The following is a 15,181-nucleotide window of genomic DNA, read 5'->3' as shown; positions in this document are numbered from 1 at the left end:
TGTGTTGGTTTGAGCAAATCAAATTATAATAATCTTTAATTGTTGCCTTAATCAGCTTAAGTCTAATCCTAGCATTCAACAACTAGTAGAATCCAAGACAAGTTTGTGAAGTTAGTGAACTAATCTCTAACTTGTAAAAACTTGGAGCTGATTAACAACACCATTTTCTAAGAGGTAATAAACTACATTGAACAAGTAGTCTTTGTAGGGAGTATTGAGAAATGGTACTAGATATGTTGTAAGTGATGTTAGACTGCAAATTCAAGTTATGCTAGGGCTAGATTAATTTCAAATGCTAGAAACTCATGGTGAGAGAAGGAGAAACAAATAGACATATTTACACATTTTATACTTGAAAAATCTATGCAGTTTGAATGTTAAACTCAATCTAAAATGACTTCATATGGAAATTTTACAAGAACATACTGATTCACCAAGTTGTAAAAAAGTTGGTCAGTGTATAATAAGGCTGTCAATAAATTAAAGGATATTTAATTGAGAAGAAAACAAGATTTAGGGGAATTGGCACCCACCTCCACAACTTCTTGTCTCTATTCAGCGATGAATCCAGACAAGCACTCCATTCGGCACATAAAACACATAGTCCAATCATGGGATCTTAATCATGCTTTTCAATGATCATCACTCAATAATTATATGCTTTTGAATAGAATAATACATCATTGTTTGGTTCATCTTTCTTAGTAGTTGAACTATATAAAGTAGTAGATTAACTCCAAATCCAGTGCTTTATGTGCTATAGATATTTTTAGATTTTTTTCCATCCTTATTGTTGCCTCATTACTGAATAGTAGTGTGGTTTCAAGATCATTGGTACACAAACTTGCATTCTTTAGTTGTACTTTCAATTTGCTATCTTTAATTTTCACAATACACTTAATTAATGGTTGTACTAAATGCATGCAAGTAACTATTTTTTTTTAATTTTCAACAAGTATTATCTTGTAGATGCTAGATATGGCATTAACAATGGGTTCATTCCTCCTTATTTTGGAGTTCGATGATAATCTCCCTCGAAATGAAAAAAGAACTTTCAATTTTTGTCACTCTTCCTTGCTGACAACTATCAAACGAGATTTTGGTATTTTAAAGAAACGAGTTAAGGTGATGGATAATGAACCATTTTGGAATTTAAAAACCCTAGATATGGTCTTGGCATACTATATCATATACAATCACATCATGGGTATAGCTCCAAATGATATATACATAGAAGTAGTCATTCAAGATCAACAATCTGAAATTCCAAATGTTTTAACTGAACAAGCATCTCATGCATAGCCTTATCAAACACAAAGTGAGAGGCGAGTTGAAAATAGAGAACAGGCAAGGAAAATGGATGCAATTGCACATGCTATGTATGCAGATTACATGCGAAGAATATTAAATAGATAATTTAGATGGAAAATATTTTGTCCAAAAATATTTCTTAAAAATGACCTGTAATTTTGTTGTACTTACTTGTTTGATAGTATTCCACTAGTCCTTCATATATTTTTAGCATTGATAATTCCATTTAAGGATTCATAGTATAATTTGAATAAATGTTTGACGAAAATGAGAATATGATTATAGTGGACAAAAAGTACAAGTAATTGGTAATGAGATGAATGTTTGAGGGTAGGACATTTGTAACATATCAACAAACACTAAAAAAGAAAATCAAAAAATATTTTCACTCATGAATCAAAGATTGGAAAATATTTTCATTAATTAACCAAGCACCAGAAAATTATGGAAAAGAAAATAACTTTCCAGTCAACCGAACCGACTAATTGTATTTGTCAACGTAATCGTTCATAACTACTCTAAGTATTGCAACTACCAAATTATCTATTTTTTTATTAAAAATTACTTATAAATTAAAGTTTGTTAATAAAAAATTCTTATAAAATTTATTTGTGTAAGATAAAATTTTCAAATTCATCAAAAAAAATAATTATTTCTAAATTGCACACACATTGGGTGCCTTTAACGCTAGTATTAATTATTTATGAAATACATATGACATCCCGGGTCAGAAACGGCGCTTATTAGCCCAATTTTTAACCATTAAGAGTTCTAGTTCAAGGAACAGATTGAATTTTTAAAACTTTGTTCGTTGAATTTTTAAAACCCAGTCCTTTGGTCAAAAACATAAGGGGTCTAAATGTAATTAATTCTAGGCTAACACAAACCGACTCCTACCCGCTCCATTTGTCCCTGTATATATATTAAGCCATCAACTCCTCGGCCGGCTCCAAAGCTGATTAATATATCAACACTATAAAAATGTTCGTTAACCCTAGTTAATTACTCTCCTCTGTTAAATCCCATTCATCATCCCCTTCTAGCTCATTATTTTCTCCTGCGCCATCTTTGGTCCTTATCTTCTCCTTTCCCGTCTTCTCTTTCTCACAATTGAAAAAAAAAAAAGAAAAATCCAGAATATCTGTATCCATTCAGGTTTTGTATCCCTTTGTTCATTATATAAAAAGGTGAAGAATTTCCTTACAATTTTGGAAATCAGTTTTCTCTCTATTTATCGTCTTTAAAATCGTAAGCTCTTTTTTCCACCTGTTTTTTGTGTTTTCTTCTAGGGTTTTCGGTTATTTAGTTCTGGTAGTAATTATGCCGCCGCCGACGAGCAAATCAACGTCGTCGCTGTCTTCCGACGGGGAGGCGCCGGCATCGAACAATCTCTGGATCGGTAATCTATCCCCTGAAGTTACCGATTCGGAATTGACGGCGCTCTTCGAAAAGCACGGGCCGGTCGATAGCATAACCAATTACGCATCTCGAAGCTATGGCTTCGTATATTATAAGAAAATTGAGGACGCCAAATCCGCCAAAGAAAAGCTTCAGGGCACAATTCTCCATGGGAACCCGATTAAGATCGAGTTCGCTAAACCGGTTCGTCAAACTCTTTTGATTCGTAGTCATAAAAATCCCAACAGTAATAATTATTATAATTGTTGTTCGAAATTTTTTGTTTCAGTTTTGATGTGGCGTTTGATTAATAGCACTAATGGATTTCTCGAATTTTCCTCCTTCGATGCAAATTTTGCTTTTGCGTTTTTTATTTTTGATTTTTTTTTGAGGGGCTTCAGTTTTTTTTTGGGTTTGGGGGGAGGGGGGGCTTGAAGTCGAATTGATGATTCCAACTTTTTATACGAATTCATGGTAATAGAAAAGCGCGAGAAAAAGATTGTGGTTCCATTTCTTTTTCTTTGGGTAATAGATTTATTTTTCTCTACAAATCAAAGTCAGAGATTAAAAAAAAAGGAGTAAAGTTAACAATTGTGAAATTAAAAAGGACTAATCGACAAAGAATTGAGTTTTGCTCAAGATTTTCGATAAATTTTCCCTGCGCACCAACCCAATGACTAGGACGGCGGAATAGCCGGCGCTGCTATGAAAATCTGGGCTGTTGAGAGCAGCGTGAAAGTCTGGGCTGTGTAGAGAATATGAACATGCCACAATTCAACGTACGTGAATACTAATTTCTTACAATTTATGCTTCTTCAGATCTTGTAGAGAATATGAACATGTCACAATTCAGGGTAAAAGATGCGTTGGGCTTTTACGCATCAAAGCTCAATCTTGTAGAAATTCATTGTATTGTATGATCAAAGCTACTGGACATGTTCCCGAAATTTTTGCGTTTATTACACTACCAGTTTCTGGGGTACTTTCCCATTGGAAGACATACCTTTTCGCACGATGACTTGCAATGTAATCTAAGTAATCGTGCGTCCAACTTATCGAGAAACACGTCTACCCATTAAAATTTCACTTGAACAACAAATTCCAAGCCTTTCAGCATCTATATATTAGATAAAAGTACAAAATATTGACAGTTAACTGTGCGACGATATGTTTTGCATGGATATTTAGATCTTCAGGAGTGTGCCCGTTTAGATATGATGATGGATGGCGCATTAATAGATAAGGTCAACCATGGTTTTTCCTTCATGTAATTTGCTTCTTGAGGTTTATGAGCTGGAGACATCATAGGATCTGATCAACTGGAGGTCCGACTTGTCTGGCAAATGGTCAACTTATTCTTTTATTGCACTTAGTACCAACGTTTTCTTGCATTCAATGTTTAAGATGCAAGGAAAAATGTTATCACTTTGCGTCCATTTCTGGTTGAACAGAAGTTGTGTTAAGAAAATAAATCATCATACCAAAATCTCTAATGAACAAATTGTCGTATAAAATACTATATGAAAAAAAAAGAACAGTGTGGTTGCAAATCTTTGGACACTTCTTTAGTAGATTGTGCAAAAACGAGATTGCTCCATTAAGGCCTGACATTGCAGTAATTTGATACATGATGAATCCTCTTTACATGCATGCATAGGAATACTGGTCAACTTCTGCTTTTTAAAACTATTTTTGAAGTGGAGTTTATTTAATTGCCTAACAAATTTGTGGGGCGGTTGTGTTATTACTTGTTATAAGGTGCTGTGCTTGCAGTTATTTTTTGCTTGTTTGTCTAGTGCAAATATTACATTTGGTGTAAACAATGGGCGTTCATTGGTCATAATTATCATTAGATACCCTGATTGAGACCATTTGAACTTTAAGTCCCTTCATATCCTACGTTGTCTCTTTTGCCTTTTTCTTCTGTCTTTTTCATGATTTTTCTCAAGTTACTAATCAGCGTAATTGTTGTATTGATGGTAGTTGTTCTTTTCTTTAGCATGTCTTGCATGTATAGTGGACTTCAGAGAAATATAGAATTAGAACAAAAAATTAATTATGCTTTGTGGAGCTGATGGTGTTCTCTGCCTTGTTCAGACTTGGGTCTATGATAGTTACTCTATGTGATGCATCATATTCTATTCTTTTCTTTTCTCTTTCCTTGTTTTTGAAATGTCTTTTCTTTTCTCACTACTATGGTTTCATTTGTTTTTTGAGTTCTATGACTATTCTGCCACTTATTCCCCAATTGTATTTCTGAGGCACCGTACTGGTAGTCAGTTATTGTAAAAGTGTAAACATGAGTATATTTTTTAGTTGTTAATTTGTGTCAATATACATGATAGATCATCAAAATAGGCCTGTAAGATTCAGTTTGTTTTGGTATTTTGTTGTTCTTATGTAGTTTCCTTGCAGGCTAAACCATGTAAGAGCTTATGGGTGGCTGGAATAAGCCAATCTGTCTCAAAAGAAGAACTGGAAGAAGAATTTACGAGATTTGGTAAAATCCAGGAATTTAAATTTCTTAGAGACCGTAATACTGCATATGTCGACTTTTCTAGATTAGAGGATGCTTCTCAAGCGTTGAAGAATATGAATGGGAGGAGAATTGGTGGGGATCAGATACGTGTGGATTTTCTTCGATCACAACCTTCTAGAAGAGTAAGCATCCAACTGCTAAATTACCTTAGAAGTTTGGTTATAGCTTCTTGTTGGGGACTTAGAAAATATCATACATTGGTCATGAAAGTCATGGCTTGTACTTGTTCCATATTGCTCATCCTTGTAACTTGCATAGAGAGGTTATATTGTGTTCACATATAATGCAGGAGCAGTTACCTGATTTTCGTGATGCAAGGGAAGGACATTTCCCCAACAGGAGCATTGGCCCTCCAGATACACGGTGGATGGCACAAGAGTCTATCCAAGTTGGGTCAAAACGACATGTACTATTCAATCCTTAAAAATGATTTAGTTTTTGTCTGCTGTCATCAGTGATTTTTGTAGATCTTTATGCTTGAAAGGTCTTCAGATTGGTTTTTTTTTCTGCCATAACTGTCTTGGATGCAAATCTTATTGAAACCATTTCTTGTTTCTTTTGGGATCCATGAGCTATCTAAGAACTAATGCTCTCCTGTACTTCCTTTTCTCCCTTTTGCAGCAATTCCAGTCTCCAGGAGGGCGGAGGGGAGATGGTCAACCAAGCAAGGTCTTGTGGATAAGTTATCCTCCTTCAGTTCAGATTGATGAAGACATGTTGCATAATGCAATGATTCTGTTTGGTGAGATAGAAAGGATTAAAACTTTTGAAGACAGGAACTATGCGTTTGTACAATTTAGAAGTGTAGATGAAGCACGACTTGCAAAAGAAGGTTTGCAAGGCAAGCTTTTTAGTGATCCACGAATCTCAATTGAGTATTCAAACAGTGAACTTGCACCAAACAAAGATTACTTGGGGAATTATCCTGGAACCAAAGGGACAAGGCCAGATACGTACCTGAATGATGTTCCATTTAGGCATGGACAAATGGACATAATTAGTCATGATTCTGGAGTTTTGCCACCTCGTGGAGCCCCTGGACCTGATGGCATTATGAGGCCATTAGGTCCTCAAGGAAATTTTGATCTTCAAGGTGGTCATCACGCCCATTTGGGGGGTCCAAATTGGAGAAGATCTTCTCCTGCACCTGGCCTGCTGTCTTCACCTTCTGCCAGTCTCAATCTGCCAAATAGATCTGCATCAAGTGCTTGGGATGTCTTTGATGCCAGCCAACTTCAGAGGGAGTCCAAAAGATCAAGGGTTGAGGGAACTTTGCAAGCTCACAATTCATCATTTCCTGCCAGAAGAACTGATGACCAAGGGTTGGGTTTGGATGAACCATATGGGCTTCGTACATACGCAGGTTCTACAGATCCTCTTTCTAATTTTGAAGGAAGAAGTCATCTTAGCCCAGTTGGCATGCAAATTTCAGTTGGTGGACTAGGAAAGCGCATTCCTGAGCCTGATTATGTGTGGCGAGGGATTATTGCAAAAGGTGGCTCACTTATTTGCCATGCCCGTTGTGTTCCTATAGGGGAAGGTATCAGTTCTGAGATGTAAGTATATTATTTTCAAACAACTTCATTGGTCTTTTTGATGCTTCTTGCAAACTTTGTGCAGTATGTCCTTAGTTTGAATTGGACCGCTCTTTCCTTTATTTTATTGCATGAAGCATTCTTGATAACTTAATTTCTTCCCATATAATAGAATGTTTACTTTATTTAGAATCTGATGTTTAGTTTATTTGGGTGGTCTTTTGGGCTTTTCATGATCTCGTCAAAGTTCTACTGTAAGTGTGCTAAGTTTTTGTAATTTTGTTGTGGGGTGGTTTTCACTGGTGTTCTTTTTCTATTTTTCTCTGTTAAGTAGGTTGTGCATGGAGTATTTCTAGTTGCATATCATTTTTTTTCCCCGAGTATCAGCCATCTATTTGAGTATCTTAAAATTGTTGGATGGGTTTAGTGCTGAGTGTTCATCAACAGTATTTATTCTGAGTGTGGCATATGCTTCACGCATGGGACATAGCTAACAAAGAAAAGCTGTGAATTGTTCACCTGTAGTTTCCCTATTTCAGAAGTCTGATTGTTCCATGAAGTGTTTGTATGGGATCCAGGCGGTTGAGTCCATTTTAGTTCTTGCTGATTTTCGAATTTTTCTGCCTTTGAGTTTTCTTCTTTCCATGAGTTTTTGTTTATTTAGCTTATTGCCAACATTTATTTGATTTAATTCCACTATTGGCTTGACGTATAATGTGTGTTCATTTTGCAGTCCAGAGGTTGTTAATTGCACAGCTCGGACTGGGTTGGACTTGTTAACCAAGCATTATGCTGATGCTGTTGGTTTTAGCATCGCATTCTTCTTGCCCGACAGTGAAGCTGATTTTGCTTCATATACAGAGTTTTTGAGATACTTGGGAGCTAGAAATCGGGCTGGTGTTGCCAAGTTTGACGATGGCACCACCTTGTTCTTGGTGCCTCCATCTGATTTTCTGACCAATGTTCTTAAGGTTACGGGACCTGAAAGGCTTTATGGAGTTGTTTTAGAGTTTCCCCAAGCAGCTCCTGCTAGCTCAAATATTCCGCCGTCATTGGTTCAGCCGCAGTATGTGGATGCACAGCAGCAAGCTAGTTCTCTAACTGGATATAATGAGATAGCGCAGGAGGAAATTGGTATGCAAATGGGTTATAACAAGGTGGTACCGGAAGATATGAAACCACCTCTGAAAATGTTGGGCTCCTCTTTGAATTCTACTCCGCCAATCAATAATGCTGCAGTTTCTCAAGCTGGACTTAAATTAACACCTGATCTTATTGCCACTCTAGCTTCTATATATCAGGGAAACAGTAAGTCATCTGGTTCAGAAAGTTCATCAGTACAGTCCGCTTCAACAACATTGGGCCCTGCATTAAATATTACCCCTGCACCTGATAAAGGACTTCCACAAGGGTGGCAGCATGAACGTCAAGTTCCTGAGCAAGCAGGTTATGTTACACAACAATTCAACAGCCAGTTTCATAGCCAAGCACAATTTATTCCACAAGTTCATGCTTATCCTGCGGTGTCAAACACCCTCAATCTTCCTGCTCAAGGTGCCCTTGGCTATAGCCAAATCCAAGATCGTGGTTTCAACATGCAACCTCAAGGTGCTGTGTCATCTAGACCAATTGCCTCTGCAACCCCATCTCAAGGACAGGTTTCAGCCTTGTCTAATGTTGACCAGCAGCATCAACTTGGAATGCCCCATGATCCTCTGAAGGGGCATGGGATGGCACAGGGAACTGATGCATTGAGGTTGTATGGTTCGTCGGTCCTTCACCAGCCTACAAATCTTGTAACATTGGGCAGTGAGATTAATGGTCCCAATGTCCTACAGCATGCTTCTATGCCACAAACTACTGAAGCTGATGTTAGGAATCAGGTGCAGGAGCATCATTCAGCTTTGCAAGGAGCAGGCCAGGATACATCTGAGACTGAGGAAGAAAAGAATAGACGCTATCAATCAACTTTACTATTTGCTGTCAATCTCCTTAACAGGGTGCAGCAACCACCTGGAACTCAGACTGGGCAAGGTTCTGGCAGCTGACAGAATTGCCCCACCAGGTAATATATCAATTCCTTTGTTTGTCATCAGTTGGAGTAGTTTTATGATAGCTGCTCTTCTACTATAATGAGGCATTTTGGTTTGATTATGGGAGGGCAGAGTTAAATTTTTGCAGTTTTCATGATCTGCTGTGTTGCTATTATGTGATTGGTGAACATGTGCTGTTTTGGTTTTAATCTCTTTGAAGAGTACGTTCCTAAATTAGTTGGCTATAGTTTTCTATGCCTGAGGCTTAAAAAGAAATTGAGGTAAGCTAATGAATGGGCTGGAATTGAGTAGGTGGTTCCCTGCAATGCTGTTTTGAAACATTCATTGAAAATTTTTTTGGGGGGAATTTGGTGTCAAGGAGATGCGCTGGGAGTTTCTCAGAAGTTACCTGCAGATAGAAAGTTACTTGGTCGATAGTTGCCTGCTTTAGGAGTTTATTTAAATTTGAAGTCTTCAGGTGAAATTGTTTAGCTAATTGCAGTGCATATTAGTTAGGCTTGTGGAATGTAGAAGTTAAATTAGGTAATTGATAGGAGGTGGTGTGAATTCTGGTCTTTAAGGATGATCATTAAGCAAAAACGGAAGTTGTTGACCGGGAGAAAGAAACAGGAAGTTTGTTGCTGAAATGGAGGGAATTAGAACAAACCAGACAGTATTCTTGTTTTAGTCATCTACTTTAGGAAGTATCTGTCACTTACACTTGTCATGGATATCTCTTTATGGTTGGGGTGCTTTAGCTAAATTGAACTACATTCAAATGTATTTTTGTCTTTTTCTTTTACTGGAGTTCAGTTGTACATTCTAAGTTATTTTTGTAGCGGAATTCAGTGGGACAAAAACAGGAAGTTTGCCACTGAAAGGGGTGAGAGGAATCTCTTTAGGATTAGTTTGATGCAGATAAAGTTAACTACATTCAAATTTATTTTTGTTGTGTGTTGCTGAAGTGCACTAATATATGTTAGGTTGTTGAATATGCCATATAAAGACATGTCTATTGTATTTTTGACTTGGCCAAGTGTAAACTGTATAATTTGTTTATTCCTACAGGTTTTGGGCCTTTGTTCCCGTGTTTTAATAATGCATTTCCTGTGTCATTTTTTTTTGGGGCAAAACTTAGTGTTTTAAGTTCCATGAACTCCATCATGATTAAATCAGTATGTTCTAGAAGTTTGCCCTTGTGCTGTCTTTATGGCATGGTTGAATACTTACAACTAGGAAAAAAGTTGGGTGTGTTTAGCAGATGTTACTGAAGTTGTTTTAGCTGGATTCAATGTTCGATGCATCTTTTATGTCATACTTATTCATGAAGTTAAGCTAAAGTATTAGGGATTAGATTGCTCCCTTAGTACCGTAGTGACAAAACACACCCCCCCTCCCTCCCCTCCCGAAAAAAAAAAAACCCCTCCTCTCCTGTCTAAAACATAGGAAAACCAAAGAAAAAATGGAGGAACAGAGAATCTTCATCACTTCGCCTCCCGATCTGGCTGTTAGTGAAGATGAATTGTAGTAACCTTTTCTCTACAGTGGTATATTCTGAATGTCTCATTGTTAAATTTAGTTGTCTTTAATGAGTCAATGCTGTAGCAAGTTGTAAACTTGGCGCCATGCTTGGATATTCAGTTTTTTTTTTTTGGTGATTTATAATACTTATTTTGATTACATGTATGCCTGTGCTGACTCTCGTCAAGCAATTGGTTGGTAGTTAAGATAAATTTACATCTATGCTTTAGGGCTGTTTGACTGCTTGTCTAAGCATTTGCCTTTTTCTGTTGCATGTTCAAGTCCATCATGTGTCACTGTAGATTGCGTCTTTTCTTGACTATGGTTAACTATATTCTTTCAGTCTGTTGGTGTCATACTTTTCATCTGTAACACTGAGCATCTATGAATCTTGTCAAGTGTAATCCTAATTTATGAAGCTTTTGTTTACTTTTCTAAATATTCCTATGGTGTTCTCTCTATTTCTTTATGCATGTTCTTTCTGTAGGTAGGATAGAAGAGTTTTAAGTGAGATAATATCAGATGTTAAAGCATATTGGAGTCTGTAGAGTTGCCATTAATAAGCCGGAAAAGAGTAGAAGTGTTTATATGGAGCATATACCTGAGCATAACTGATTCAAGTTAACTATAGCAAATAAGACCGGGAAAAGGGAAAAAGGCTTGGAGAAAGATGTAAATGCAATGAGCAGATAAAAATGTTGATGACTGACTTGCGCTTTTGACCTTGTAACTGTCTTAGTGGTTCCTGAGGTTTTCTATTCATGGGGATGGGTGTCAAAGTGGGAGCACTTACTACTAGGTTAACCTGGGAGTGGGGCTGTGCATTCGAGAGTATAGATCCAGCAAACCATACAAGTTTGTTACACCTTCGTGTACTTAATATTTCAAACCCAAAAGCATAAAGCTGGGTGTGAGGCTGCGAGTACCAGAGTATACAATCCAGCATACCAATTAAGTTTTTTACACTTTCACGTGCTTAATACATTGAATGCAACTCCAAAAATTTCTCTCCTAATCAAATCTAAACTTGAGACTGAAAAGTATTACTCCATTTACAAACTCTGATAGGAATCCGTCAGTTCACAGTATATTGCGTGAAAAAATGTGGCACCTAAAGGAATTAACCTAGCTCTTTTAAAGCGTGTTAGCTTCTGCTGCCCAAACCGATGAAATTTGCGCTGTTAGTTTTAGCAACAAACTTTTGATAGACCAAAGCAATTTGACAAATTAGAGCTGACCAACCAACTTTTGTCGAGACAAAAGAATATGATAATGTTTTTAAAAAAATTGAAAAAAGATTGGGATTCTTCAACTCTTTGTCTAACTTAGGTACTCTCTATAAATTAAATCGTTGTCTGTATTCACATAACTACATGTTTTTCGCTACATTACGTGGGAAGATTACTAACAAGTCTACACAATGAGGATTGAACATTTGTTCAGTCAAGTATGACTTGGGATAGATGCTAACGAATTTAGATGATTCATTGACTGCATAGGTTTGTGCTGACCCGGATAAATGGACACTCAAATATATAGCGAGTTGATAATAAGCATATGGCGCGGCTAGAAGGTGATAGCGACTGTAAAATGTAGAGAAGGGTCAATCATGACCAAATACTGGTTGGAGTTCTACGATATGGCAAAAGTAAATAGGAAATAAATAATGCAGCTAGACGGGTTGTGGAAGGCAAATGGTATCTTAGGATAAAACTGATGAACGAAAACAGGGTGCCCTATTTGGGAATCTCCAGATCTATGCAGTCTTTAGCGGTCCAATGGGGTTTGTTTGAAGGGAAATATTAACCAAAACATTTGGTCTATGATTGTATCCTCCATTGCGAAGTCTTCTTTGAAGTGGAACGCTCGTGTATTAATTGCATCTCTTCGACACTCGGAACAATTCGTGTTTTAACTCCATTTCTTAGCTCTTGTAACAGCAGTGTTTTAACTGCATTTCTTTGGCACATTATAGCCGTTTTGTTAAACTAGTTCTAATAGAATACACAGCAAAGCCTATGCGTTGAGTTTGTATGCCTTTTCACAAATGTGATTGTGCGTAACATTTTGTGTAAAGTTAAGCTCGGTGTTTCTTAAATATATCTCCATTACTAGAAACTTCCTTGTGGTCGTTCCTTGAAGTTTTTACCCCTAAGCGCATTGAACATGAATCGTCTATGCCTTAAGTGCTACTACACTGTTTTCTTTTCTGAGGTACTTTCGTTAGTTGTGTAGGATATACACTACTTGGAAGTAACGTACTGGATTGACTACTTGTCATAGTCCGTCAGCGTGTGTACTAATGTAGCAAGAGACTTCCTTGGCTATGAATTTCTCCCATTATATGATGTAGCAAGCGACGTTGTGGCTAACTCTCTGGTAATTCACCTCCTTTGCAACCTAATCGCTAGGTTTACAGTTGACTTGCGTCGGCCAATCTTTGCGCTTTGATCAATCCTGAAAAGTCTCAAGGACTAGTTTTACTCGTAACCTTGCTCCATCTGACCTGTTTGGCACGATAAGCCTCCTAATCAGATTTATCCCTTTTTTGTTCCTTTTCTGATCTATGCTTATTTATTTAACCTCGAAATTTTGTTCTTTTGGGCTTTCAAAACCAAAATGTTCGATATGCAAAAACCATGCAAATGATCTGTTATTCATACTCGTTTCTACAATTTCCCCGTCTTTATAGTTGCCAAATCTTTGCTCGTTTCTGCGATGCAAATGTAGATAATGATAGAAGGATGTGCAGGTTGGGTGTTGTATGAGGAGGTAAAATTCCATGAGCTCTTTTTTCTTTCATGGTCTATACCTGATGTAAAATCACACCTGTTCATACTACAATGATAAACACAAATATCCTACGTTTCGTATACCATCGGTCGTGCAAGTGAAATTGAGCAACTGGCAAAATGAGCGAGTGGTTTGTTTAATTGTCACTTTCATCAAGAGTGTGTGCCAGAAATTGCTTCTAGTCTCTGGATTTTTTTGCCTTGAAATTAGCCAAAATAGTATTTTGCATTATTGACAAGTGTCCTTTTTTTTTTTTGGGCTCCTTCCGCTAATGTTTGACAAGCTATGGTTGAGGCTTGGTAGGATCTGTTGGCTTTTGGCAGGAGTGGGCCCCAAAACCCACTGTGCTATACACTACGTAGATACTAATTTTTTTTTTTTTTTTTTAAAATACCCCCCTTTCATTGTTTGCTACTATTCACTTTAGTGTTACAAAATTGTAAATTCCGACTACAACGGGCAGCTAGTACAAGACAAAATTTAACACAATGTTATATTGCTTATTCTCGCCATGTTTAATTCCAGAAATTCAAACAAAAAAAAATTTCCTATCTATGTTCAGAAAATAAGTTTGCCGAAAGAAACAAAACAGAGACATGCAACTCTTTTTCCGGGTTCATAAGTTTTACGAATATGTTATACGGGTAATGTTGTATTTTTTTTTCCGGGTAATGTTGTATTAGGAATGTCCATTTTTCTTGGTTCTCTATGTTCGGAAAAAACCTGACTAATTTGAATTGATTTTGCAATGTGTAGGCGTAGTGGACTTTTGCAATGTCGGATTCGGGCTAAGTTTTGCAGTCAAAGATTAGGAGCTCCGATAAAAGATTCGATGCGGGCCGTCAAATGTGTGACAGAGCTAAATGGACGCAATCATCGTTATGTTTTTTATGCTCCATATGACTTCTTCGAAGGCGACCCTCTTTTTCTTTTGTATATTTCTTTTTTTAGCATAATGGTCTTTTGGATATTTTTTTGTCAAATAATGGTCTTTTGGATTGGATTATTACAATTGTTAGAGCAACTTTTCTTTAGCCTTCTTAATTTAAATTGTGATATTTTGCTATTGGTTCCATGATACTTACGGACACATTGCACACCCACGCATTCTTTCTCATGTTACAATCCAATGACAACCCCACAATTCTACGATTCAAATTTATAAATTTGATCTCAATCCTAATAAAATTTTAGAGTTAATTCTGCGGTCGATGCCTTAGCCAAAGGAGCGAGCACAACTCAAAATTCAGTGACGTATGAAGCTTCTACTCTGCCTGCACGCGTCAAGGGCGTATCGTGTATAGATAGACAGTAGTAACCGCACATTCCTCATAGTACTAAGTTACAATTATAAGGAAATAGTACTCCTGTTATTTTTCTTCTTGTTTATTGGAGTCTTGGTCTATATGCCACTCCAACCCCTATACTTTTTAAAGCTTATATTAATAAAATGGGTAGACAAGTCCACCCGCCAAACATAATTGACATTTTTATTAAAAAAAAAGTATAACTTATAAAAATATCCCAAGAGAAGGGATAGCAAATCTAATGGCGCTGACAGATGAAATATACACATATATTCACTAAAAAAAAACTTAGAGAAAAGAAAATGCAATGGATGCTGGCAAAACTAAAGATGCGCTGGACTGTATCTTGAATTTACACAGTACAAACTTCCATCTAACCACAATGGCGCATAAATATTGAAATGGTAGGCTTCACAATCACAAACTGAAAATCAATATTGAAATATTTTATTAATATAACAATGTAACAATTATGGACTTGCGTAAAGAGAAATTGTTTTAAACTGAATAAACTTGGGAGTCAAAAAAATTGTTTTTTTTTTTTTTTTGGGAAAATATGGCTATAAACTTGGGAGTTAAAAAAATACACTAATACACTAGCAAAACAATGCAACAGGAAGTACGAGCATTCTACAAATGTTGCTTTAGAAAAGTTAATAAATCATATGTACATCTATACTAATACTATATTAAAAGTGTGAAAATCATTTAGGCTCTGTTTGTTTGGACGGAAAATATTTTCCA

At 36.7% G+C, this 15,181-nt stretch overlaps 1 protein-coding gene across 4 annotated transcripts; it reads left to right on the top strand.

The window, feature by feature from the left end:
* Positions 1–2,251: 2,251 nt before the first annotated feature.
* LOC113736729 (flowering time control protein FPA) lies at positions 2,252–14,196 on the top strand. 4 transcript variants are annotated; one of them, XM_027263808.2, is made up of 7 exons: positions 2,252–2,498; positions 2,601–2,913; positions 5,125–5,370; positions 5,538–5,654; positions 5,870–6,804; positions 7,517–8,848; positions 13,887–14,196. In XM_027263808.2, exons 2-6 carry the CDS (start codon positions 2,632–2,634, stop codon positions 8,829–8,831), a joined length of 2,895 nt encoding a protein of 964 aa, XP_027119609.1. In that variant the 5' UTR covers positions 2,252–2,498; positions 2,601–2,631; the 3' UTR covers positions 8,832–8,848; positions 13,887–14,196. The 4 variants fall into 4 exon arrangements, with proteins under 4 accessions (XP_027119609.1, XP_071939488.1, XP_071939487.1 ...); XM_072083387.1 differs by lacking the exon at positions 2,601–2,913; XM_072083386.1 differs by lacking the exon at positions 13,887–14,196 and adding an exon at positions 12,573–13,012 and having other exon boundaries at positions 2,252–2,913.
* Positions 14,197–15,181: the final 985 nt, after the last annotated feature.

The sequence above is a fragment of the Coffea arabica genome, chromosome 3e (assembly GCF_036785885.1).
Source record: "Coffea arabica cultivar ET-39 chromosome 3e, Coffea Arabica ET-39 HiFi, whole genome shotgun sequence".
Lineage (NCBI taxonomy): Eukaryota > Viridiplantae > Streptophyta > Magnoliopsida > Gentianales > Rubiaceae > Coffea > Coffea arabica.
Note: the sequence above shows the minus strand (reverse complement) of the source record. Positions and strands in the feature narration are given on the sequence as shown.

What these genes read in the sequence shown, in the direction of transcription:
- LOC113736729 (XM_027263808.2), top strand. Translation starts at nt 2,632, where the DNA reads ATGCCGCCGCCGACGAGCAAATCAACGTCGTCGCTGTCTTCCGACGGG. An exon ending in AGATCGAGTTCGCTAAACCG is followed by an intron (nt 2,914 to 5,124) that starts GTTCGTCAAACT and finishes GTTTCCTTGCAG; the next exon opens with GCTAAACCATGTAAGAGCTT. An exon ending in AAGTTGGGTCAAAACGACAT is followed by an intron (nt 5,655 to 5,869) that starts GTACTATTCAAT and finishes TCCCTTTTGCAG; the next exon opens with CAATTCCAGTCTCCAGGAGG.